At 39.8% G+C, this 27,933-nt stretch overlaps 1 protein-coding gene across 2 annotated transcripts; it reads left to right on the top strand.

Annotated features, from left to right (window-relative positions):
* rad18 (RAD18 E3 ubiquitin protein ligase) lies at positions 1–27,713 on the top strand. 2 transcript variants are annotated; one of them, XM_017415646.3, is made up of 13 exons: positions 3–155; positions 2,235–2,313; positions 4,890–4,951; positions 5,323–5,393; positions 9,404–9,792; positions 10,374–10,473; positions 12,049–12,236; positions 13,799–13,869; positions 14,069–14,129; positions 18,668–18,799; positions 19,000–19,114; positions 20,446–20,490; positions 27,175–27,713. In XM_017415646.3, exons 1-13 carry the CDS (start codon positions 105–107, stop codon positions 27,281–27,283), a joined length of 1,473 nt encoding a protein of 490 aa, XP_017271135.1. In that variant the 5' UTR covers positions 3–104; the 3' UTR covers positions 27,284–27,713. The 2 variants fall into 2 exon arrangements, with proteins under 2 accessions (XP_037831367.1, XP_017271135.1); XM_037975439.1 differs by lacking the exon at positions 20,446–20,490 and having other exon boundaries at positions 1–155.
* The last annotated feature ends 220 nt before the right edge of the window (positions 27,714–27,933 follow it).

Below are 27,933 nucleotides of genomic sequence, written 5' to 3' on the forward strand. Positions count from 1 at the left end.
TAAATTGACATCAGTTTGCATCCTTTCGAGCGGGATAGCTCTGAACACAGAGCCGAGAGAAGTGCAATAAACTTTCTCAGATTTCTGCTCTTTGTCTCCTAGCTATGGCCCATCAAATCGAAGAGGATTTACCACCGAGCCTGGCGTGTCTGAAAGTAAGTTATCGCCATGTTTCTGTTGAAATGGACCGTCTTTGTTTTGATTACAAACTTAGCTCGCAGCTAAGAGCTAATGTAATGATTATAAAAGCCTTTATAGAAGTAAAAAAAAAATCTCAGTTTAGGTGTTTGGGCTGTAACTATCTGGTCTTCAGGCGTTTTGTTTTTGTGTGTGACCTTACCTAAGGTAGCAAACAAAGCTGTGATTTGAGCTACAAAACATGAACAATAATAACATTTATAGCTGATAACAAACTACAGTTCTGTCTACATGTAGTCCACCCTTCATTTGAATCTTTTTAAACGTACTTCTAACATATTTAAACAGGAAAAGGTTGCTGGAAAACTTTAAAGCTGCTTAAAAGGTTCATAAAGTGCTTTTATTTTAGACAATTACTCTGATGTTGAAGTAGACTGTTCTGATTTAATAGTTGTGGTTTTAGATTGACAATATTTCCTGTTTCTATTTGGGTTTTTCTGCTTTGTAACCACTCAAACTGATTAATTACCTTTCTTAAAGACAATGTCACAGTCAGTTTGTCAACAAGTTTGACTAAAGTGTTTTACAAGTTAAAAACAAAACAGGAAGGAACAAACCTCACAGATCAATAAAGGAAATACAATAAATGAAATATGCGAGCAAACCAAATGCTTCAAAGCCAAGCTAAAACAATAAAACACCACAACATTAAAGGCCTGATGGGACAGAACTTGAATTATAAAAGCCAACATAAATAAGCCGGTCTTTGGTTCCCAAAGATGGGGTCAGTCCTCCACTTAAGTTATCAAAATGCTCTAAATGATCTCCAGAAATCATAATAAATAATAAAAAAATATTGTTAATGACATGTTATTACAGTTACTGTCACAAAGAATAAAAAAAGCAGTCCTAAATGACTAAACAAATATAGTATGAAGGTTGTTTCGGCTGTTTGTGTTATCATTTTGGGTGGTTATTTTCCTCAACCAGCAATAAACTTCAGCAGCTTCTGGTATAAACTCTGCAGTGTGAATCTCAAGCAGCAGGTTGTTCCAGAGTATGGAGGGCTGCCTCTTTCTGCAAAACACAGAGAGTCCCTCGTTGTTTTTACTTTGACCTTTGCTGCACGAAGAGCATCTGACCTCAGTGGACTTTTGGGGTTTTCTGAGTCGAGTGGCTTGGGTAAATAGCTGGGTGCCAAACCATTTAAAACTTTAAAAGTAAGTAAAAGAATCTTAACATCAATATGAAACAGGACATGCATATGTTTGTGATGTGCTTATGCCTTTTTAATACCCGTTAAAAGACATGCATCAGCATTCTGGACTAAACTATGGTAGTTATATCTTACATTTTCAACAAAAGACCATTTATAATGGACATAATTGCTTTTATTTCTCAACTTTCTGTACATAATGTCATACAACTAAATGGTGTCTGATTTGATGAGGAAGTCAAATTCTCATCTTTCTTTTATATGAGTTATTTTAGATCGTGTTGGCTGTTGTCACAAAAGGTGCTGGAAAAGCTTAAAATTTCCTTAGAAAGGCTAGAAAACTGACTTTGAGGAAGATGTAAGGACATTGGGACAGTAAATAATGTGCTGTTTAATATTAGATGTTTATTTTACAATGATTATTCTAAGAAAACATGATCAGATAGGGTAAATAATATTTTACAGTTTTGCTTTTAATGATTTATCTATTATTGCTAACAGTATTTTATTCTGTTTGATCAATAACTGTTAATAAAATGCGCCTCTTTAACACATCCTAATTATAACCAATGTGTGATCATTTTCAATTTAATTAATTATTATCTTCAACAATCCCCTTCCTGCATTGAACTGAACCGGTCAACAGTAGCTGACATTAAATACCAGCAGAAGAGAAGACAAAAATAGTGCTGAAAATATGACGTGTTGGTTGTGTGCAGCTGTTTGGAAACTATTTGAACAGTCTTTTCAGACATTTACGTAATCATTCATCACAACGTTTATCATCACACGGTTGTTGCTGTTAAAGACACTTTACCCCTCTGTTATGACAGCGTAAGTTTTAGACCTTATGTAACGTTTCTGTGTTTTTCCTCTGCAGGATGTTGATACTCTGCTTCGGTGTCCGATTTGCTTCGACTTCCTCAACATTACAATGATGACTAAGTGCTCACACAATTGTAAGTAACAAGCGCAGCAGTTTCTTTTTTTTAAATTTTTTTAAATTTTTTTTAGAATAGCTGTGATGCCAACTACTCTCAGTAGAACTTTAGGAAAAGTTTTTTGCAAAGGAAAGATCACTGAGTGACTTGTATCGGCATGCATGATTGAGCTGAGTCATTCAGAAAGCTGGTTAAATCCATTTTAAAGCAGCAGCAGGAAGCGCTGTCCCAATGAGTGTTTAAATATGCAGGGAGGCTGGCTCAGTTTTAGGACAAGGAAGAAGACGCAGGAGTTTGACAAAAGAATTGTCCTGCTCGCTTCTTCTGATTGCCACGTGGAAGTCAACATTTTGTCAGGCTCTGGTCTCTGAGTTTCATAACAACCGTTTGACGCGACTAAGCAGCTTCTAGAAAAATCCTGGCGGGACGGCTGAAACTGCCCGTCCCTCGGTAATCGACTAAAAGTTCAAGCTGAATCTATCAAAGTTTGTGTAAATAGAAGCGAGTCGGGGAGAGGCGGCTGCTTCATCAAAAGTCCATTTGCTGTACGTTTCAAAGAGCAGTAAAATGTATTTCACTCAGGTGATAAAATTCCCTGAAACGCTGGGAGCACCACAGCGCTCTCCTGCACTCCTAGATGGGTTTTTCTGCAGAGGTTGGGGGGTGAATTAAAACACAGCCTCTTCTCTTTTCTCTTTTTTTGTCCCCCCCCCAAAAAAACAACAAAAAAATTTGATTCACAGTAGTCCTTTTCTAATTTGTTTGGAATTTTCTAGTATAAAAGCATAAGTCTTTGAGAGAATTACGTTGTGAAACATTTAATTGACCTTTACAGCGGTCCAGCTTCCAGCTGACATCTTTTTGAGATGATAAAACTCATAAAGAAAAAAGAACGTTGCGTTGTTGTTTTTCTACAACATACATTAAAATTAAAAGAAAAACATACATGGAAATTGTCTCCATATGACACGAATATTACATTTACATCATAAATTACATGATTAGTTCTACTCTTACATCATACATCACACTGGTAAGAGCCGGGCTGTCAGACAAACTCAAGTGTCCTTTAAAATCTTAAAACTTATATCAAATACAGAAGGAAACAAGTTTAAGAGGTTACACAGTGAGTGTAAAAACATTCATATGCATTATTAATATTCTTTCCCTTTGTGTATTTATATAAATCTTAATGAAGTTGTTTTCATAAATGATTATTTTTTATGTGAACTTCTTTCCAGACTTGAAAGGTGAAAAACACTTTTGAATGCTAATGTTGCACCTAGTCTGAATGAGTCAATGCAGTGCAACGAGTCCTAAAAACGCAAGCGTCTCTGTCTTTTTGTGGCTGTAACTATTTCACAGCCCCCTTGTCAGCGGTTAGACGGGTCCGGAGGGACGGGAAGAGTCCTGCGCCTCTCTCAGTGGGGGACAGGAGCACGAGAGCTTCCAGACAAATCCCGATTAATCCACGTCTTCGGCATCTTGTTTTTTTTGCAAAGAAACATTCCTTGAGCTTCCACGTGTCTTTTATTGTCCTCAAATTACAGAAGCTGTACGTTAATCTGTTGCGCCAAACTTGCGTAAGAATTTTGGGAAGATATTCAGTTTATCTACCACGAATTTGAATAGATTATGCTTTGTTACAAAAACATTTGACTTAGTGTTAGAGAAATGCAAACAATGAGTTGTATGCTGTTGTATGTGTGCATTAATCCTGTGATGATGGGGCTGCTGCTGAAGCACGCAGTTTAAGGTTATCCGTACAGTCAAAAAACCCTTTCACTAAACCGTTTCAAGCTGGGACCGAGACACCTTCCTATCTAGGTAGAAATGAGGTGGTGTTGGAGCGGGCTGAGGCCAGATGGCTGCCGTTGTGCCCCTGAGCAACCTAGCGAGGTAGTCACAGAGCTGAAACGGTTAATTATCTGAAAGGGTAAGCAAGCGTTACGGCTTGAGGCTGGGTGTAGTGATGACAGACGGTCTGAGGATATAGGATAGGAGATGTCTAACATAATTTAATTATTTTTTAAGTCTTTTTTTCACATCAACATCACGGAGTTCTCTTTCTGCTGGTTTCATTTCTGAAAGCTCACATCATTGTGAAACATGGCCGCTTGATTGGTGCTGCAGCCGTGTCCTGAAGGTGTTTTGTACAAAGTAGATGAAAGGGTGGAACAGCGGTTAGCGGTGTTACCTCGCAAGAAGGTCGCAGGTTCGCTTCCCGGCACGTGTGGGTTCTCTCCAGAGACTCCTGTTTTCCTCATACTGACCAAAAACAGGCATGTTGGGTTAATCGGCAACTCTAAATTGTCCTTAGGTATGAATGAGAATCTGAGTGGTCGTTTGTCTCTGTGTGTCCTTGTGATGGACTTGAGACCTGTCCAGGGTGTCCCCCACCTCTCAAACAGGGACTGTTGTAGATAGACACCAGCTCCCCACGATCTGGAGAGCAAAAAGCAAGTAAAAGTTTTGTAAAAAGGGGTTTAAATAAGTAGTATTAGAAACAAACAGAACAACTTTGATGTAGAACTTGTACACCTGTTCGCTGTGGAATTAAGTAGAACATAAATTGTTTGTGTTTCATTCTGCAGTTTGCTCACTGTGCATCAGAAAGTTTCTTTCCTATAAGCTGCAGTGTCCAGTCTGCAACACAGTAAGTATGAGCACGATTTGGTGTAGTTCTGTCTGCTTTATGGTGAAAATTATTAACCTAATAATGACGACAAACTGAGAAAATTAAACAAGTACTCTTTTATCAGCTAATAAAGTATTTTATCAAGCAAATGTTCTTAATACTGTCATGTCTCCGCTTCACTAATGCAATGATTTTCCTGATGTTTTGCTGTTTTATATCACTAAAAATAACTGAATGACCTTTAGGTGTTGGTTAAAAACTGCATCTGACATTTTGTAGGAAAGATAATAAATGGATAAAATGGATCTGGATTAATAGATAGTGAAATATGGTTTTAGTTTTACTTTCTAGAAATTGTTTTCATACATTATTTTATTTTTATTTCTCAGCAAATGACAGAACAGGACCTAAGGAACAACCGTCTGTTGGATGACTTGGTTGCAAGCTTCCAGGCTGCGAGGTAAGACACGAAGGACTTTTACTGCAAGTGTGACTCGGTGTTTTTAACATCATCTTTTCGGGGGACTTACAGTCTCACAGACACAGTTATGGAGCAGTGAATGAATGAAGGCGGCTCATATAGCTGTTTTTATTGTTAAATGTTGTAGAACGACCGTGTGTGGAAGGCTTCTGCTTTACGGCGAGACAAGGAAAAAAAAAAAAAAAACCCATCAGGAAATACGCCTGAACACAAAAGCGTTGCTTCAATATCTTTTTTTTTTTTTTCATTTATACTTTCATGCTCTTAAGACCTGAGAAGAAAACTGATTACTGCGGTGATGTCATGGGATCATGCTGTTATTGACCGGAGATCTTCATCTGACCACGAGGCAAGATGTCCTCCGTTACCTCAACGCACCAGCAGCACTCGAGGGGAAACAAACAAACAAACAAAAAAAAATCCACAACTCTATAATTGCCTTTCAGTAATCTATTTATGATTAACAGATTTTCTGCAAATCAAACAGGGATTTAGTTTTCATCAGACGAGTTCTTGGAGTATTGTCCTTTTGCACGTATTTGTGTGTTTTGTAGCTTTAGGGTTACAGTCTCAATCCAAAAGAAGCCACAGACGGGTAGCAGTGTCCCGAGCCGGGGACTGAGGGATGTTGGACGTTGTTGCTCCAGTGACGTCTAACTCTGTTTAGAGAAAAGCCTCCCCTCACATGAAGTTGAGATAAATAAACTAGGGGTACTTTACAGTATCGAGATGAAGTAGGTTGGTCATCTCGAGCATTACATTTTCTCTTCAAGTTTATCGTCACAAACTCTTACTTTTCACATCAGTTTTAAGTTTAAAACCGTAACAGAAAAGCACAGCAGAATTCATATCTTGAATTTTGCAATCTAAATACTAACATATGAACAACACTTTATGGTAAATGTTTCAATGCACCTTATAGTTTGTGCTAATAAATATTTAAAAACTAGATAAGAAAAAGGATTTATGAACAGAATAGCTTTTTAGTTCATTGTGTGTGAATCTCAATCTGGTCACCAGAATTGTTTCTTTATCATCCGCCACCAATGAGGAAAGGGCGATAATGTTTTTGTTTGTGTGTGTGTGTGCGCTCATTTGTCTGTAGAGTTGGCAAAATATCTCATGAACCAGCAGACGGCTTTTAATGAAACTCAGAAAGCCATCACTGGACCTCGACAACTGATTTAACTTTTGGAGTCAACCCAAATCAAGATGGCCTCCGCACCTAATCGGCCTTAGCCAACACAGAGATGGTTACAGCTCAGTCAGTTTGACAAACACTGAGCTAAATCTGGTGTCGTGGTAGCTGAGAGTCATCCTCAATACGTGCAGTACTCCAAGTACCAACGAGCCCTGTGTTATCTCATGGGGTGGCGCCATTTCTGAGGTTTGACGGAGACGGCGCCGTCCTCCAACCTTTCAGTTTAAAAACTGAGGCGGGTGATATGCATTCCTTCAAGGAACGCTGGGCGTTTAATTAAGATTCCAACTTCATTTTACGTTAAATGGCGTTATCAGTCAATAAGCGTCTGTGTTTGCCTCCTCCATCAATCACCATGCATCATCAGCCCTCTGAGTGCGCTCCGTGCCCAGAGTGGAGCCCCTGATTGTCATCACTTTATGAATAAGTGGCTCATGCTGCTGTTCTTTCCTCCACTGTTTAATTTCCTGTTGTCAAGCACTGAGCACGGGAGAGGAGAGCTTCCCCGTGTGGGACTTTGTTATATTGTTGTCGTTTTCGTGTAGGAATTGACTTGTTTTATGCAGCTTTAGTTGTGCATGATTTCTTTTAATCTCAATTTAACACATAATTCTCCTTATTCTTTACTTTTGGCCTGCCTTAGGAACCGGTGTGTGTAGATGAGTGTTTGGGAGCGCGTGTTAAACGACTGCCCAGTTGCTTTGTACAGTTTCTGCTTCGGACCCGTGGGTCTCTAAAGCGTGAAAACACAGCGTCAGGCACCTTTTGGAAGTTGGCACTAATTTTCTGCTATTAAACGAGAGGCCTCTTTCTGCAGCAAACCATTAGCTGTTATCACAGGGCTGCATTTTTATATCGGCACAGCTGGCACTTAGTGTGTAGTTTCTGCTCGCATTAGTTTACTTTGGCAGGAGCTGAGCCTCCACACCAAGATACGGATGTCATACATCGCAATTAAAATATTTAATTACCACAGACGCAATGCTGGTTTCTGTCCTAAACCTTTTAGAATTTTTGTACATTTGGTTTTTGCTCTGAATTCACCCTAAACAACAAAAAAAGATGAAACAAATGCATTGACGTTTGCGAAGTCTTCATTATGTCCACGTCTCCTCCAAACGCGAAGCATCCTCCCAGGTTCCTTCCTCGCTCTGTGAAAAACCTCCTGTCAGAGTTCTAATATGAGGTGAACGCATCTCTTCATGGCGAGACTAAAATTGGCGTTCTCCATTTGGCTCCATCCGTTAATCCGACCATCCATCAGTTCACATCCAAAACGTCCTGCGAAATTAAAAGAGCTCCGAGCCGAGGAAGAGGAACAGAACCCACCAGGTGAAAGGGCCAAAAAAAGAACTGTTCTCAGCTGTGATTTCTTCATATGACTTCATTTTACTCATAATCTTTGTTTGCTTAAAAAACATTCTTATGCAAAAAAACAATTGACTTTATTTTAAAGGTATTCTGAATGATCTACATAAACTCAGTTCAGTTATTCTGATCAGGTTTAAGTAAAAAACATCCAAGTCTGATAAATTAGTAATGTTATAAATAAAATGTATTCATTAATTCCCACACAAATCACTCTATTGAAGGAAAATATTAGATTATTTTAAAAAAACAAAGTAGTTTTTTGTTAACTACGTTATAATTTTTGCCAGATAAAGCAATAATTGTTTTTTTAACATTACAGACTGTGTAAATAATATATATTTTCTAAGGAGTCTCCCTCCAGCTGCTGAATAATAAATTATGAATTCAGTCCTATTAAAAGTGTAATCTATCTTTAGATCAGCCTCCAACTCGTTTGATTCGACTTAGAAGGATTTCGAGCCGTAACAGGTCTACCTTTGAGTTTTATCTTTTGAATAGCTTTCTTTTTACATAAATTGTGTTTTGATAATGCAGTTAGTGGAGGTTTAGCGAGAAGATGGATTTCCTTACAAAAAGAACAGCTCCACAGCAGTCTCAATGGAACAAATGAGCACAAAAATGCCTGTTTTTAATCCTAGTTATTAGGTTAAAACCCAAATTTCCTGAGATAATGTCAGATTGACTCTTTCAGCTTGGGTTTAATACACTTGCTACTCATGGATGCAAAATTAGGTGATATTATAACTGAATTATCCAGCTTAATGTTGAGTAACAACACAGTTGGGTAACAGTGAATTTATCATTAAAACTAAATAGATTCTAAATCACTGCAGGGACCGGTTTGAAGGAAGACTTTAGTCTAGCAACTCATCTCTTATTGTGACATTTCTAAATGGTTTTGTAGAATATAAACCCTGGAGTGTCGGCAGCGTTACAGATGAATGCTACCAGGAGTACTTTGTCACTAGAAGAGCTGTTTCCACATCACTTCCACCTTGACGCGCATCTCTGGGCACACACACGCGTGTGCGAGCTCTAATGGGAACAGTGAGCACAAATAAGTTTTAAATATGGAAAGGAGGACATCACACACCTCATTGATTCCCCTTTATTGCCAAGCAATGGCCCAGCTGCAGTTTGTTTGCTTTCCACTTTTCCAAGACTGTAGCCAAAGCTTCTCCTGGTTTCAGTTCAGTCGGAAAGCAGCAGGATAACGAAGCAGATGGGGGCTTTTCGTTAAAGTGCTCTTTTACTGTCATTGGCGCTTATAGTCTTTTTATTTTAATGAGCTCAGTCTGTCTTTTGAGGACATTTTTACTCTGTTACCCTACATAAACTGTGTGCGGTTTAAACTTTTTCTCTCACATATGCTTTTTGTTTTTGTGCTGTTTCTTTTTTTTTTTTTCCCCCCCACCAGACAACAGTTGTCAAAAGTAAATTTTGAGTCTCCTCCAATATCCCCGAAGACCCCAGCTTCTGCTGTCAAATGCAAAACTCCCAGAGAGAGGGGCCAGAAATCCAGCAGCTCCATTTTAAGTAACTTTTTCCAGAAGAGGCACAGATCGCCTCCCAGTAAAGAAACTCAACAGGGTGTCCAGCGGGGGGGCGGGCGAGACGCCGAGCCGCGTCCAGGAGGCGCTCATGTCTCGTTGGTGGTGAAGGAAGAGCCCGTTGACGTGGAGGACACGCCGACGAGGGGTCTGACGTCAGCGAAGCTGGAGGACGCAGCCTCGCACAGCCGGAGCCTTGGGTTTGAGATGGCACACTCCTCGTCGCCATCAAAAGATGCGAAGCCCATAATCAAAGGTGAAGGCGAACGCATCACCCAGACGATTTAGCTGCTTTTTAACACTCTGAGACCTCTAAAACCACTTAAACCTAAATGGAAGGTAAAGTAATGGCGAGGCCAAGTTAGAGCTGTAGCTGTAGGTACTGCTGGTGTTATTTATAGGCTGCAAAGAGCAATAGGAGCCTGCAAATTCAACATTACTCACCTGTAGAAAATGGTTTGAGTTGCATAACATTTTTATGGCAGAGTTTCTCTAAAATTCCCAACACCACACTTTATTTTTAATATTCGAATTATAATTATTTACATTGAATTCCTATATGTGATGATCTTGAGTGGAAGGATTTAGTCAGCAGGTGTTGCTGTTTTTAGACCTGAGCTTTATGTTGTTCTGGGATCAGCTAATCATTTCCTTTCGCATCATTAATCAGAATCCTGTTGTGGATACAATTTGTGTTTTAAGTTTTTCTGATTGAGTACGCTCTGGCTGCGTAATGAGTCTCGACTCCCAGAACCGAAAGTGGGTGATTAGTGTTGAGTGTTGATTAAGATGCTAACGACTTCTTCATGTGCATCTTTTTTTTTTTCCCCTCTCCAGTTGAGTGCCCCGTGTGTTCTGTGAGCGTGGCGCAGCATTTTATCAACAAGCATCTGGACACGTGTCTCAGCAGCGGGGAGAAGAAGGACAGCCTGAGGAGGTAGGATAACCTTTGAACTCCTCGCTGAAATAACAACGCTTTCTTTTTCTGCATTTTGATCGAGATCTGACGCTCTAAATCGACTTGCCAGACAGAAAACTGATGGTGTTTCTGTTTATTTGTCACAAACCTATCTTAGGAAATCCTTCTGGAGTAAACAAAGTTTTTAAACATTTGTGAATAAAACTGTGATAAATATTGTATAGCATAGCAGTGAGTGGTTAATAAAAGCTAACATTTGTTATTCTGTAACACTATTATCAATACACAACATCAGTCACAAGATTAAATCCTGTATGTAAAATGTGTTTTTATCTCTTTTTGATTCATAAAGTGGTCTAATCTGTCAGCGTATGAACCTCGGACCTTTTGTGGGGGTCTTGCGGTGCCTCACAGTGGGACTCTGTCTGAAGCCACTTTCAGAAAATGGCTTTGTGATGTTGTTGCAAAGACAACCCCCCCACCCCCCACCCCCCCTGTAAGCTGCCTCTGATGGTTCAGAAATCACAAATCGAGCCCAGCTCGATCTCTTCTTTCATTACTAAACCACGGCAGGCATGGAGCGCGTTGGCGCAGTTTCTCAATCCTGCAACGGACTGGTCGCACTGGTTGTGTCATCACCTCGATGCGGACTGACAGTTTTTTTTTTTTTGTGCAACATACTGTATTCTGCCAAGTAAAAAGTGGTGTTAATGTGGAAGTTTTCCCTGTTTTAATAATAAAATATATACATTTTTTTGGTACAATATCAAACCTTTATTTGATTTAGTTCAACTTGAAACAACGATTTGTTGCGCTGAACGTGTTTATTGGCTGCACCAAACACGTTATCATGTTTTCTTCCTCATTGAAGACATTAAAGGTCAGCATCATGATTGATGTGAGAGAGAGAGAGAGGAAAAAAAAACCCAAAATGTGATATTTGAGAAAGTGGTGACATTTTTGGTCATATTGCCTTTGGTGTGTGGAGATATTGATTTCACGCTTTCAGTCATTGTCACGTCTTGGCAACTAACATGAGAATCTTGTTAACTTCAAACTTGTCCTTGTTTGGGTGCACGCTCACTTAGCTTTCACTTTTTCTGCTTTGTTTTCTTTGTTCTCTGTAGGTAAAGGGGGGGTAAAATCCACCTTTTACTGAAAGTGCATTTACTAAGTGGTCATGTCACAGACGTAATTTTGGATGTTTGCTGCATAAAAATGGGGTCTTTGACATTATTTAAAAGACTGGTCCTTTTAAATTGCCTTTGAGAGTCGTTTCCCCAGGGTGCTTGATGATTTGTACTGCAGTGGTTCTGTTTGTTTAGAAATGCAAACCATTCATTTCATTTTAATTCATTAATGTCTTTATGGTCTCGCTCTGTGGAACCACTCTTTTGTAACGCTTTGGTGCATAAAGTGAGATATTTGATTGACCTCACTTTCATCTTTTGTCCTCTGCTTGTGGGAGCTAACTTTTGCATTTAATAGTCAAAGTTTGGTACTAGAGCTGAACACAGAAATCCAGGAATAGCTGTGTCGTAGATACACAACTGTCGTTTTTACCGAACCTAAATGTCTGCTTGTCTGTTTCAGTTCTCAGAGCAAGAGCAGACGTCCGATGGCGAAGTTGGTCTACAACCTGCTGTCAGTCCAGGAGCTGAAGAGGAGGTTGAAGGATTGCCATCTGTCAGTGCAGGGCTCTCGGGATCAGATGATCAAAAGACACCAGGATTTTGTCCATTTATACAACTCCCAGTGCGACTCCCTGAATCCTAAATCGGGTGAGAGAATTCAGTGTGTGTAAACGAAAGAAAAGCGGTTTTAATTGCTGAAAAGCTTCAACGAAGTGCTGCGAATAACAGAGTGTCGATGATAGAAGAGGTCCGTGTGACGTGTTTGTTTTCAGCCTTTGTGAAAGTCAGAATTGTTTGGCGGCTTTGCCGAAATGATGCATCGAAACGCCGTCCCTCATTGACAGGTTTGAGACGGGCTTAACTGCACCATTAACAGTTCCTGCTGGCAGACAATTATTGAGTTGCACTGTGTTGTTCCCCTGAATGATGATCTCTGAGCAGCTATATAAAAAATGGAGTTGGGAGAATAAAAACCCAGAATATTTTCCACCTTGTCTGCTGATCACATCATGAGGTACAGCTAAATGTCAAATATTTAAAGATGTGGGGGAACTTTGGCTAATAGTACTTTGTTGGTGCAAAAATACTGTCTGTCAAACAGTTTTGTTTTTCGTTCTTTCTGGCATTTTTCATTAACTCAGCTGAGGAAATAAGAAGCAAATACCACTAAGAAGTTATCAGATTTAAAGGTGAAATGAAAAGTGTTTTTAAGCTAATATAGATCACAAGAGAGCCATAAAAAGGGCTTGTTTTCAGAGGCTCGCACTTTAAAAAATTTACACTCATTTAAAATTAGTAACTAAAGATTGAAAAATTACTCTGGTCTCTTTAACACTTTCTGTGATCACTCAGAAGTGTGACGTATCGAGGGCCAAACAGGAACGCCAACAAGGCAGGAAGTAGCAAATACTGACGGTGTGGGGGTGAAATGGTTCAGTTTGTTGTAATTAATTATCTAAACCGACTCAAAACTCCAACAGCTGAGTCGTTCTTCAGCTTCCTGAAGGACAAGAAGGTTGGATGGATGAGGTTAGTTTAGCTCCTGGTGAGAAGTAGACTGACCGTGGAGTTAACGTTCTGAAGAGGAGAACCTGAAATACAAACCTTCAGTGGAAGAACCACCGCCTGTCGGACCTCCACCTGCTGCCTCCTGCTGTCAGGAAACTCCTCGCAGACTCTGTGACATCACCGTAAAGCTCGGGGGGTTCGTCTCGTGAAATGTGGGGCTCGAGATCCCGACAGCATTGCTCCAGACTAAAATATAACTCAAGTCTTGTTAACAAAACTTGCTTCTTTTTCTGCTTTCATTTTTACTGACAAACACTGCGACAGTAACTTCCTACAGCGGTCTGCCACCGCTTCTACGTCACCAACCGAGGAGGTGACTCCTCCCAAACAATCCCCCCACTCCAGGATTTAGACACAAATACTCTAAAAACAAGTCGTTAACGTTTTAAATCAGAGAAATGGTCCACTGGAGGGTTTTATAATACAATGGTGTTTAACTAAAAGAAAAAAACATGAAAACTTTGATATTTTATTTCGTTTCACCTTCACTGTAATAACCTTTTTGTTTGATTGGAGACCTGAACAAATTTAGCTTCTCTTTGCTCTTCTGTAATACCTCAGTTTTGCACAGCTACCTCGAGGATTCAAAACTTGTGAATAATTCATTCAATTCGGTTTTGTTTTCTCTTTGCTTTCAACAGTTGAAGTGATTGCTAAAGAGGTGGAGGCCAATGAGAAGATGAGACATCAGCTGCAGGGGAAAACAAAACCTGTACGTAATTATCGCCATTGTTTACTGATGTTCTGTCTGTACGGGGAAGTGGTTTCTTTGTGGGAGGGCTTCATTTTATAAAAGTTAAGGCCAAACAACAGGGGAATGTATGAGAGGTTATTTTTTCATAAAAGGCACACATTGCACATGAGCTTCACAATAACGTAGCAACTTTTGTGTTCAATTTATTCTCTTGTAGGTCATGGTTTTCTCAAAGAACCAGTCTGAGACGGAGATCGAGGAGCTGCATTCAAATTATAGTAAGTTGCTTTGTTTTTTCTCTCCGTTGGACTCTTCAGTGTGCTGAGACTGATTCTGTTTTTACACAGAAAGTAGCGTGTTTAAACACGTTTTCCTTGGAGCTGACTGTTTTTTATTACCGGTTGCAGAGTGTTTACCCTCTGTTCTCTCCCACAAACACATCCGGGAGCCCCCCCCCATTACCGCCAACACGTGGGTGACATTACACTCAGTCCTCCAGGCCGCGCCGGATTACAGTTTCTGAAAAGCACAACTTTCTAAACTGATTAGGCTTTTTTTATTATGTCGAGCAGCCACAGATGTTAGCTCTGCAGAAAGTACCAGGAGTGAGCTCGTGTCAGTTTGACAGGGAGGTAAAAATCTGTCAAACTCGTGGTTTCGTCCACAAGTATTTGCTCCACGTTGACTGTTCTGATCTATAAATGCATGAAAATGTAAATAAACGGGCAACTTACAGCAGGTTTATTTGCGCGGGACTGATTGCAGACTAAACACCATCAAAAAACATCCAAAGAGCCAAATGTTAGCAGGTGTTTGGACCAATTTTCAAAAAGAGCGTCACCGTTTGGTCCAAACTCCTAATCTGACCGCTAAAAATCAAAAGCTACGAAGGTCGTTTGCCAACATTCTGCCATTGCAGTGAAAGTTTGGATGGACTCTAACAAACTGAAGTGTTTTGGCGAGACACTAAGAAACAAGCAATTATATCTTAAACAAAAACTGGGCAGGAATATAAATCTGGCTCACCTTAATGAGCTGAGCACAGAGCAGCGTTTCTCCTGGCGTCAGATGGATTAAAATCGTGGAGTTGACTCGGTTCAAGAGATGCAGCAGTAATGTGCCTCAGCATCAGTCAGAATCAAACATTACCACACCACCTCCTTTTATTTAGAGTTTCTGGAAACAAGGTGATTTCCTCTTATTTCAACAGTTTTTTTCAATACACATTTTCGTTTTTTGTTGTCTTTTTGTTTTGTTCCTCTTTTTTGTGTTGGCACAAGCGGTCCTGTTTGAAAACGGTCTTTTATGTGACAATCACGGAACTGAAAACGGCACCTTATTTCTGATCAGGGTTTATTTTCGAGAACGCGGCGCAGGTGGTAAGCATTGATGTGCTGCTTCCATTTTTCCATCATTGCTTTTTTTTTTTTCTTCTTCTTCCTGCAGAAATGTGTTTAATTTTTAAAAGTGGATTTATTTCTCGTCTGCTTTCGAATAAAGTAGGAACCCCTCAATTGAAGCTATCATCTCAAAATATCAAACTTTTTGTGGTATTTCTCACAAAACTCTGCATAACACGGGTTTGGGTCCACAAAAACCTTGGAAATCATCCCGTGCTCCAGAAACGAATGTCTCTCAATGACAATCGCTGACAGTTTCTTATTTCTACAGCAGAAGCCTTTGTGACTGATCAATGAATTTATTTTCTGCTCTCGCAGGCAGCTCATTCAGTGGGGGAACAGAATTTTCTAGTTTATTTTATTCTCGAGAGCTTTATAGGAATGGCAGGATGATCTGTTTAGAATAAGTGTTGCGGGGAATTAATCTGTTCTTTTTGAAAAGCTGGATTTTCAAAATAAAAAAAAAAGAATCGAGAGACGTTTCTGACGGTGTCGTTGCAGATTTTACATTTTGATTGTGCAACTTTGATAACAAACAAGTGCTTCTTTAGAACCCCCTTATTCACATGGCACAAAAACACATTTTTTAGTAACCCTGAGGAATACTCGACTATTTATATATCACAAGACAATTACGCAGGCATGGAGAAAGACAGAAATCTTCCCGTTTTTACCCTCATGGCTCAGGTTGAGCAAGAGCAGCAGCACCGGAGGACATAATTCACGTCATATTGATGTGGATGAAAAGCTTGTTGGAAATAACTATGAAGAAGGTAACTTTTAAAGCGTAGAGAAATGGATGTGGCTCACAGGAGGTGGGTTCTATAAATAGCTGCTCCGCCGTGATAACCTCTTGATTTATCAGAGGAGGATGTGGATGAGTCACTCTGCCACTGTGGGGAATGGCGACTGAGCAAATAGGAATGTGAGCGCGCGACGTACACACGCAAACACCGCATCCACCGAGACTTTGCAACCTCTTCCCGTTCTTGACGGTTCTTTTTTTTTTTTTTTAGTGTCGGCGGCTGTTGATTCAGAAATTATTCTTTTAACCCAGAATAGCTACGTGGAATAACCTTGAGGTTCTGCTCTGTAAGAGCGTTCAGTCCTTAATGTGCACTTCCAGGTAAGGATGTAGGCAATAAAATACCAGTTTCAAAGGAACTTTTAGTATAATTTCTATGAAATGTTTTTTCTGGATGTAGTAGGCTTGAAAAAATAGGGATATAAATGACGAAATGTTAAATTGACAGTCTTTTTCCCACCGAATATTTTTATTTTGATTATAATTTTGTAAGACTTATGTTGCTTAGGCCCCTTTCACGCTATAATGTAAAAAAAAAAATAGCCAGGCTGTGGTTGGTCTTTTTAAGGGTCATGTTGAGGTCTTCAGGCATGTATTGGGTTCTCTTGCATGAAAGAGCGTGATGGGTCAACTACCCAGCTACGTTCTAATAGGTCGTAGAGAGCGTAGTGGGGTCGTCATCCTGTCTGAAGGGACTTTTAACGGCACGTGTCCCTGCCTATCAGGATCGGCAGTCACTCGATCATCCCACCTGTCCACAGCTAACTCCCGTAAGAGTCAAGGCCAAGTCAAGGTCATTCAGCAGTCGTTCCTCAGACGGGCTGTCTCGTCACATCAGGCGTTGGTGCGTTGATGGAAGCTCCAAAAGGCCAAATTGAAAGATCTTAGAGAAAGGAGATGCCACTGATGCGTGGCAATAACTTGTTACTCATAAATAGTTTAGACAGCTGAAGTCGTCTTTTTAACTCGGCTGTCACGAGCATTTCTATGTTTGAGTTAGCATGAGCTGCTTTATCATTTGTCCTAGCTCTATTTAATATATTAGGAAGTCATTGGCATGTCTGTCTAAACATGTTGTAACGTAATGGAAACATTTTAGATATTCAAAACAAGTGCTAATAATATTACTGCTTAAATTTAAGGAAAATATACAAAGTCTTTCTCCTCGTCGTCTGGTTTATGGTTTATGGTCGATGGGGACGGTAGTCTAAGTAGATCTGCCCACAACTGCTTCTCCTCAGGTTCCTCCAGGAAGGGGGAGTGCTGCTTTTCAGCCAGTGAGACATAATCTCTCCAGTGTGTCACAGGGCTGCCCCAGGATCTCTTCCTGGAAAAAAAAAGAAAAAAAACATGACTTAAATTATTCACCTGGAAACTGTCCTGGAGGCATTCTTGACAGATCCCTGAACTGCATCAGCTCACTCTGTGAGACACAGAGGTGCATTCAAGTAAAAATACTCCATTCCCTTTGTTTTTTTCTTTCAGCAACAATGCCGAACTTGTTTACCTCTCATCTGCCGACGGTGGCATTCTTTATGGATTTACTAATGCGAGTTGCTATGTTTGAGCATATATCTTATTCTAGTTATTCCCTCACCATCGTGGTTCTTTGTCCTGATGCGGCGAACCAAGATTTGCATCAATTTACTGCTGAATTGCTGCCAAACATCCAAACTTCCTTTGGATGTTTTCTCAGCAGAATGAAGATGCTGTCATTGCTTATTCTATGCCACTAACTAGGAAAAAAAATACAATGTCAATGCTTATATTGTAGCTTGTATCAACACCATCATATTAATATAAAAAAAAAGACTTTCTCTCTTTCTTCTGTCTTTTTAATAATTTGAAGGTTGAAAAGAAGAAAAATCAATAGTAATCTTATTCAATTGATATATTACAGATAAAGTTGTCTGACAGTGAAATATGAGTCCTCATTCTTTATTCTGCATTAGTAGTTTTCTGAAACAATATTTATAAATTGTCAGTGCTCTACGACGTGCGTTGTGTTGGTCGGCTCTGTGCCGATTCGTACACTAAAAGCTCTCCATCAAATCGACATTTTCGGCAGTGATCCTCTCACTTGAGCCTCTTTCATTATATTAATCAAAGTAGCGTTCTTTGAAGGAATGCAGATTGTCCGCCGCCTTGCTTGCCAAAGTTTCATACAAAGATAAAAAGTGTAATCTGTTCGAAGTCAGAATGTGTTGAGGATAAGTCTCAGCTACTCCCACATCTCATTTTTAGCTTGGTATTTAGAAAAACAACTACATTCTAGTCATTTTTGGGTTTTGTTAAGGTCGATTATCTCTGACGACCGTCTTGAATCTGGTTGAAGTCAAAAGTTCATCAGTTGTAGATGTACGTTCATTGATTGCTTTGGTCAGAGTTTTGTTTAAATCTGTCCTCTGAATCTTGAGATATTTTGCTGACAGACAGACAAACACTTGCAATCACACGATTGGCTGCCTTTCACTGTGGCGGTCAGTAATGACAACACATCTTCCATCAGGATTATAGCATCAAGGTGAAAGACAAGTCCTGCATAGATTAGTTGACACTGGTTTTATTTATTTATTGCATGTTTTTCTCATGTATGTTGTTGTGTCCACAGGGAAGCAGCACAGCAACGACTTCTCCCGGCTAATAGCGCAGGTCAGAGGTCGCATCGAGAGCACGAGACAGGCCCGTGTGAAACAGGAAGTTATTGAGGAGAAGAACGATGTTCAGGAGTCAAACTCTACAGGTAGGACACTTTCTGAAAGAAAGATATATCATTCAGGTATCAGACAATTAAGCCTAATGTCGTCTTGTTGACAAAATGTTTCCTATTCCGTTTTGCCTAGTTTGGATTTTAGCTTTTTGTTTTTGCCTAAAACCTTTTTATCAGCCGAGCTTTCTGCCAGGAGGTTCGACTTGACCGTGTTTGTTTTTCCCCTCCTTCAGTTCAACCTGCAGAAACAAAAATAAAAGTGGAAGATGGAGAGGATGACGAAGATCGGCCTGTAGGAGAGATTGGTCTGTCATCCAGCCCTACTTTAAGTGACGTGTCCATCAGCAGGTAAGGCAGAACCTCATCAGGACACGGGGGGAACCCTTCCTGATTTACCAGCCGCTGCGTTCTGATGCGTCCTGCATGTTGAATTTGTCTGCCTTTTAATCATAAAATATCTCAAAATTTCACAAAATAATAAATCTACTACCCTACGTTCACATAACTTTTTTTGTGAGTGTTTAATTCAAGTGTAAAATGTCTATTTTCTATTGATCTGTCATGATTCAGACGATCAGTAAAATGAGAGTGTAAAGCGTGGCCTTTGACATATCCTTTTCTTCATAATGTTTTTTAGTGAATCCCCTCCAATCATGCATGCACAGTGTTAGAGGGAAGTTATACAGTTATTTCATCTGAGTTGAAAAGCCAAAATTAAAGGTAGATAAAACTCATAAAGGTAAATAAGCTCTTTAACTTCACTAATAATAATAGTATAGATTGCCTCTTGTCTGTGGTTTTAAGCGGGAGCTGCATTAAAACGATGATCTGACAGTCCTCTTCACACCGTTTGATCGCTTTATAAGAGTCTGTCAAACAGCAAACACTGATCTGACGTAAATGTACGGAGAATGCCCTAAAGCTTGTGGAGAACAAATCGAACTTGTCTTCTCAGTTTAGCATCAGCTCTGTATGTCTCATTGATGTCACGACAAAAAGTTTAAGCAGATGAAGCGATAACGTGTCACAGAGCACCCGTTTCTTCAGGCGTCGCAAGAAAACTACAAACACCGTCGCCATTACCGCGCTACAGGCCGAAGCTTGAAAGCCCGTTTGTAACGACGGCCTCGCTCCGATTGCAGACACGACATTTCTGGCTGCGCACATCGACGACGGTCCTCGCCGAAGGACGCCTCCGGTCTCAATCAGCAGCTTTGGAAGAACTGACAGAAAGATGAAATGTTAAATTTTAAATGCATGTTTTGTGGTAGCTTGGGTTCCGTTCTGATCCAATTTCACAATTCATGTTGTTTTTGTTTTTTTTATTGAACAATCTGTCATTTCACGCTTCCAGTTAAATAAAAATATAAAGAAATGTACTCCCTTTAAAATAACATCTCGGGTCAGAACACCTTTAGACAGTTTGTTCATCTTGTAGATAACAGGGCTTTGCCACTGATAAGTAGGTTCACTGGATGTGTTTTCCTTCTGCTTTGGAAAAACCTTCTGAGGTTGACAGAGCAGGTATCATTCATCGACTGCGAACAGCAGATAAGTTGGGCACAAGTCAAGTCATTACCTTTCTGTTTTGAAATGGCAAATTCTGTGGAAGATAAAACTCTGTAAACAATGTTTCATCCTTCTCACTCTGTTCCTTTTCCATTTTTCTCCTCTTTCAGTTCGGTTTCAGACATTTTTGGGCCAGAGTCTTCTATAAACATTGAGTAAGTGATTTATGTAGTTACAATTCTTCATGTATACTTTTTCCACACTTTCGCCACTAGATGCTTTCCTTGGGCTCTTTATTTACTTCATAAGGTGGAAAAACATAGTTTATCACTGTCTCCGTCCTGTCATCTTTACTTCTACAATTATTCCTTTCCCAGTCGCACACCAAGCCACCACAAAGATGACATTTTGTTCTGTATGATGGCTCTTGAAACTTAAGCTCTTTACTTTTATGACTGATTTCTAAAGAAAAAGAAAGGTGGGTCAGGATTTCACTCGAGGCATTTTTCAAACGGTCGTATTGTTGACTCATGTTTCTGCAGCTGCCGGCTGCTTGTTGCAGCCGTACAAAGTGATTCATACGCTTTATATTGCCGTTTTATATTATTTGTATCATTTTAGCATGACACAAAAAAGATTAACTTTGTTGTTTTCATTCGAGTTGTTGCCTTTTTGCCTGTACTCTACAGAAACTATTATTAGAAATTGTTTAAAAATAACCTTGAAGTAGATTATATATATAGTCTAAGAAAAGGATAACGGTTAAAAACAATCTTGTACATCACATTCATGTGGATACTGATAAAATACTCCTTATAAAATAAACCTGTTGAATTTACGAAGAACCCTTATAAAATAAAATAGGCTTTCTTTTAATACTTTTGTAGATGTTTAGCAGGTGTCTGAACTAATATGAACTGTATGTATACCTTTTAAGGTGATTCCAGGTCTGTGGGGTAGTTTTTACTATAACAACTCTGTACTGTCATTATACATAAATACTGGATAAAATGACAAAAATCAGACACTCCAATAAGAAAGTCCAACCCAGATTAATAAACAGATTAGGTGTTCATGCAAACATATATGTGATGCGGTGTCATTAGTTTGTGTCGCTGCAGATGCAGTCAGAAGCTTACATCCACCCATCATGGGGCATAACTTTTCAGGCATTTAATGAGTTACTTGTACTCTGAAAATTATTAAACAATAATCAGCATGATTAGGTTTTAAAAACAGGAACTGGGTGCACTGTTTTGAATTTATTGTTGATTTTCTCTAACATACACATGGTCAAAATTATCTATTATTATAAAATGCTAAAATCTGAAATTAATACATTTGTCATGGTGAGTGCATGTGAACATCTGTCTGCAGCTGTAAAGATCATGGCTAAACAGTTTTTTCTTTTAGATGTCTTTTTTTGTGGATAGATTTAGTGTAAAGTGCGTTTAAAGAATACAAAGGTAAATGCAGTGAAGTTATGCACAGGAAATGTGCACGGCTCTTTGCTGAGTGGTGGTCGTCTCTGTGCCCTCTGGCTATGTTCTCTTGGGTGTCATATTTATGAATGCTTTACGATGAATTATTAGTAATGTTCCTGGGCTCGTACTTTGTTTTGTACCTTTCACCATCAAGCCCCCGTCCTCAAACTGACCCGAGGTTGATCAAGTCCCAGCTGGCAGCTCAGCAGCAAGAAACGACAAATCCACCCTCATTATCTCAGAGAACCTTGTGTTAATCTCAGTCGCTTCGGCCATTGAATGCACGTTGCTCTGCGGCTGCCCCGGCTGCCCCGGCTGCTCCGGCGGGTTTGTAGTAAGAGTTTAACAGAGTAATGACGCAGCAAATCCCCAGCTTCATACTCGAACTTTCCCAAAGGGAGCTCTCCAGCTTCAGCCCCTGCACTGGATAATAACAGGTTGCTCTTGTCAAGAAAATGCTGAAAAAGAAGGATTTTTCTTTTACGTATAGTTTGTGAGTTCGCGTTATCGATTATTATTTTGATAGGCTTCCATTTTTGGACGTCTTCCTGTTTTCCAATTCAAACCAGCAGAAGTAGTCGTGTCAGCAACTACTGTAACCACTCAGGATTCTTGATGGGAAAATTATAGTTGTGTCAAGTTAGCTGGATTATATCAACATATACCATCTTCTAAAGGACTCCTCTGTGTATTCCTTTTTAGGTTATTTTTTGCCATTGATATTCTGACTAGAATACTGTCATCTTGATCAAATGACTTTGACAGTGCAATAAAAAAAGCAGCACACATTCCTTCCGTCCCCCCATAGGACACAAATAAATAACTGCACCGACCTGGAGCTCATTCACTTGCGAACCACGATCTAAGACACTGAATCATGCCTTCATATTACCCTCGCGCTGTCTTCTTTTGGGTCGGCCGCTCTGCTGTTTGCACCTCGGCTGACATGGAGTGGACGACGTGAAGCACAAACAACAGTTTGATGTTGGATGTTTTATGCATTGCGTACTATATAAAAAATTATACTGTGCTCCATAATGAAAAGCTTTTAATTTTGCAGCACTTTGCAGACAGGAATACAATGTTGATTTTAAAAAATAATCTCCACTCTTACTGTTTTCCCTGTTTGTTAAAGACAGTATATCTATTTATATTTCAACTATCTTGTTGTTAATGAATAGTTGAGTTTTTGACGTGAGATTCTGTGGAAACAATTATGAACAAACAATATCTTACCTGTTGTCACTGAGACTGTTGGAGACTAGCTGGCGACTTGAAATTTTGAGAAAATAGAGAATTTTTTTATTGCAGCCTCACTGGATTCTGAGTGTTTGAAGCGACCAGCGAGCCGCGTTTTGAGCAGCCAGATTTCTGAAGATGACGGCCTATTTTTGTGTGCGTGGCTCACAAAATTCTGTCCTCAGTTTTGTGCATCAAACCCATCTCGGCCTGCTTTTTAGAAAGGAAACTGGGTAGGTTTGGACCAGTTTTTAAATAATTAGTGTTTATTAACAGAGTGGTTTTTAGATCTAAACCTTTGTGGCTGTAGCTGTGAAGAGCTCCCTGCAGGTGTTAAAATGCAGCTCTAGAGTCCTTGAATTCACAGAAACTAAATTGAGAAGGGTTTAAAATGCCTGTTACATCACACAAACATTTTGAATATGTTTGTAATTGAAGCAACAATATTGCGAGCCTCTGTGAGACATGAGGAAACTGAAAACCCATGTGAACATTTGAAGACCCTTTGGAGACTCCCTCGTCAGCGCCGTTCACCAAACGAGTCCATCCTGCTTAGCTCCTGACAGTCGCAGCCTTGTGAGGCTCTACCTTTTAATAATGGGCGTTTCAAGCTAGCAATGCTATTTAAATTTGTTGGTAAAAGTAAGATCTTTTTAACTTTAAAAAAAAAAAAATCCATATAAAATAACCCCACCCTTTCTTTGTTTGCATTATCTCCCTGTGAATTCTGAGGTTTTCTGCAGGTACTCTGATTTCCTCCCGCAGTTCAAAAACATGCAGGTTTTGTTAACTGGAGACTCTAGATTACCCTTAGTTGTGAGCGCGGGCGCGGGCATGATTATAAGCGTGTCCTTTTTGTCTCTGTATTGGACCTGTCATGGATTGTGCGACCTGTGCAGGGTGAAAATGGGCACCAGCTATCCGTGAAGCAGAGACAGAACATGGATGGGTGAAGTGTTTGTTGGGGAACAACTTGGCACATTACCGCCACCTCATGGCAGTGTTAGTAGCATGTGGAGATAGGGAAAAAATGGCAGCCATTTTTTCAAAACGACAGTCGCATAAAATATTCAACTTTGTGTATTTTTACTTGTCAAATATTCATAAACCACTGCCCAGCTCTACCTGTTGCAGATCGCTTTTTGAATGACCTCAATTAGGAAAAACTTTACTTCTGAGGGGACTGATGAGCTAATGGTTCATTCAATTGGGCCAAGACCAAAGGGAATTGATGCCATCTTTAAATGACTTCAGCCTCAGCACTTCATGCAAATGGGCTTTTATAAACGTTAACACCACTGTTAATTTTGAATTACACGATTATTACAGCAGTAATATTATGATATTCTTGTCAGGGGTGCTCTAGGCTGCAGTGGAAGTGCAATGTCAAATTTTCTAAAACAGAGTTTACGTGAAGTATTCTGAGATTAGAGCCGTTTAAGGACGACAGCAATCCACTCTGGATTTGGTCGGCTCAGAATAGCCGTTAACTCATCATTCCAGTCAAAAACACATATAACATAAGATATTATTTGTTCATAACCTTTCTACAGGACCTCTTTTGATATTAAGACTCTAACTTCAAATCAGCCAGTACTCCATCCATGTAGTACTTCACTCCATGAGCTCATAATACATCAGAAGCATCAGGCCTAGGAATGCCTGCTCAGTTTTACAGAATGATGCAAAGGGTGTCTTTGGAACAAGCATGAAAGGGAATTTTCTTTTATCAGACGTGGTTTTATCTCCATCCTCTAACTTGAGCTCACCAGTAACTCACCGAGCTTGGATGCCTCACCATCCGTTTTACGACCCGTATCTGTCCTTCTGCTTCAAATTCCAGTCCAGGAATGTTGCTTTCCCATCCTTACATCCACGCTAAAAAGGCTGGGACATGACTTCTGACTGGAGGGTGAAGCATAGATCTGTAATGGAATCAGCCGAGGAGAGTCCACCGTGCGTCGCTGGAAGTGGTTCCATGTGTGCGAGACACCGGTCTTGGTTTTCTGAGTCACATTATCTGAGCTTTTCTTTATGGTGAAGAAGATCAGGGTGATTGTCAGTTAAAGTCGAGGGCGGTTCAGTGATGGAGCTGTAACTTAACAGCCAGAGCCAGAGGTGCGGAGCCCACCCCGAGTGGCCTCACAATAACAAGACATATCGATGTGCTGAACAGCACAAAAAGGAAAAACTGTGCATTTACAGGTATTGAGTGGCCGGTCTACATGTGTCCTCTGGCAACAGATGGGTGTTTATCAGAGAAAAAGAAGTAAATATAAAGATTCAGACAGGATATTTGAAAACTATACAAAGGAAGGATAACAGTACAAAATGCATGGCTTACAGACCTTTAGAATTAATGTAAATACAGTTTATTTACTCTAAAATAAGAGTAAAGTATATATTTTTTCTTTCATTTTCACCTATGAACATCCTTATCTTTAACCTATATTTTTCCCGTCTGTTTGGAGGCATTCCCATACCCCACTGTAATGTTTTACTGGAGAGGTGTCAACTTTTACCTCTGCCAAGACAAAACAAATGTTTTTCTTTATCTTAAGCAGCGTGACGCCTCGTCGTGCCGTTAGACATCGTTTGCATCCTCCCACCGGTTCCATTTTCTGCTCGCACTCTGCAGAGTTGTGTGTGTGTGTTTTGTAAAAGCAAGGAGGACGGCTTCAGTTTTAATTACAATGTGATCTTCTTGTTACTTGGAGACAGTTGCAGGCAAAGTGTGTTTATAGTTTTCATTTGTCATGTGCATTGTAATTAAACTGGAGGGCTTGTTAAACCTAATCCACTGGGTTGTTAAGCTAATCATGTGTGCAGATGCCTGTTCAGAAAATAAAAGTGATGAAACTATGTGATGTTTGTTACTCTTTTTTTTTAAACTTTTGTTGTAATAGTTTGCTTTGGAAAGAAAGCAGCAAATTTCAGCTGTCTGTTAACCTTAATTACAGCTATTACGGCTTCAGGACACTCTGCTGGGCCTCGTAGCAAATAGACATGATAGCTTATTGTCTTGAGGTATTGATTTTGTTCAGAAGCTGATGTGCCGTAAATGTGGGTGATCAGTGAACACCTGTGTGGTGGGGAAAGGAAGGATGTCTCACCAGAAACAAAAAGGTCAAGTTGAATATGTTCAGGCTGCTATTTATGCTTTTAAAACCCAGTACATCGAACATACTCCTGTAGTTTTGTCTCTTGATTTACATCAATAAAACGTCTTTAAGCTCTTTGCTTCAAACGTTAGCTGTTGGAGTCAACCCTGTTTGTTTGTTAGCAAAATATCTCTGTCTAATTCAAGATGACGCCACAAATAATCAATGTTTGCCAACATCATAATAGCTATAAATCAGTGAGCAGTAGTAGCTGAGAGTCATACAGAACACATACTCTGAGCGTGACATCTCCCTTTATCGAAGGAGATCCCACATATTTTTAAAAAATGGATCAAAATGGCTCCAGCTCCATCATTTCATCACAAGATGATCTTAGATGGGCAACTTGCTTCCCTTGTTAAGAGCTTTTATTATTTCCTTTTTCCACCGACTTGTTCCTGTTCAGGGTCGCAGGGAGCCGGCGCCTCTCTCCAGCGGCCATGGCTAAAAGCATCGAAAGTCGGCGCTCAGAGTTCCTGCCTGTGTGACTTTAATTTTACAATTTGTCTTCATAACCCAAATTAATTTTGACAGTGACAACACAAAGGGCGGATGTGTCGGTGCTTTCTGCTCCACTCTCTCAGCGGACAAGGAAGTAAAGTAGAACCTCAAAAGATAATTTAGCATTTTTTTATTTTATTTTATTTTTTTTTACAGTTCAATAACGACACCCCGAGGTAATCACATTGTGATTGGCTTAAAAATGTCAGTTTGCTGGCATGATCTGTGTCACATGGTGCAAGTTTATGATTGTGATTTCAGTTCTCCTCACTGGGTGCTCACAAAACCGCTTTCCAGCAGATTTCTCTCAAAGGACGACAACGGCATGATTTGAAACACAAACCGAATTAATTATTTTGTACATCGATTTACGAGCTCAAGACTCCATTTAAAACCTTTACAACTTCTATCCTTGCATTTTTACATAAGTGTTGCATATTTTGTCCTTTTTGTTTTCTTAAAAAAACCCAAAAAGAAACTAAAAGTAGTTTTTCCACATCATGTTTATCCACAGAGCCGCAGAGAAGACCTCGGCCCTAAAGCGACCAGCCAGCAACAGGGGGAGCGACGACAACACGCCGCCCGTCGTGGGAAAACGGCCGCGCAAGACGCGAGGAGAGTGACGGAGAGAGGAGCACCGTTCACATTTTTGGGGCGATTAGTTTCGACTGACGATTTTTTTGTGGTTTTATAGAAATTTCACTGTTTATATTTCATTACAAATAAATTTTACAACCCTTACGGTATTTTGTCGTCCTGTGATCAGTAGACGCCGAGCTCAGTATTATGTCTGGTTCTTTCAGCAGGTGGGCTGTAAACCCTAGGATGTGTTATAATTTAGGTTTTAGTCCTGAAAAGATGAATCAAAGTTTGCTAAGAAATAAACCTATTTAAATTTGAAATGAGGTTCTGCTTGTATCTGCATTCATTATCTTTAAATGTAATTTCACGTTCTTGAATTGTATTTTTGCTTCTGAATTTGTTCTTTTTAGCACTTCTTTTTTGTCCCTAAAGTGAAATGCAGTCCAAACTGAAATAAACAGAAGCATTGAGTATTTTTGCCAAAAGCACATTTTCTTTTTGTTCCCCTCACTTACATCGAAGAGCTGAACGTCAGTCAGTTTGCTAACCTGTGACCTCTCCCCCTACATCCTCAAAAACTTTCCACATTTTGTCTAAACTCCATTTAGGGGCAGCGTTGCGTGCAGCTCGGATGTCGTTAGCTGTTTGAGGCTTTACAGCAAAACGTGTAGCTTTTTAAATTGATTGTTTT

The sequence above is a fragment of the Kryptolebias marmoratus genome, linkage group LG4 (assembly GCF_001649575.2).
Source record: "Kryptolebias marmoratus isolate JLee-2015 linkage group LG4, ASM164957v2, whole genome shotgun sequence".
NCBI classification, from domain to species: Eukaryota; Metazoa; Chordata; class Actinopteri; order Cyprinodontiformes; family Rivulidae; genus Kryptolebias; species Kryptolebias marmoratus.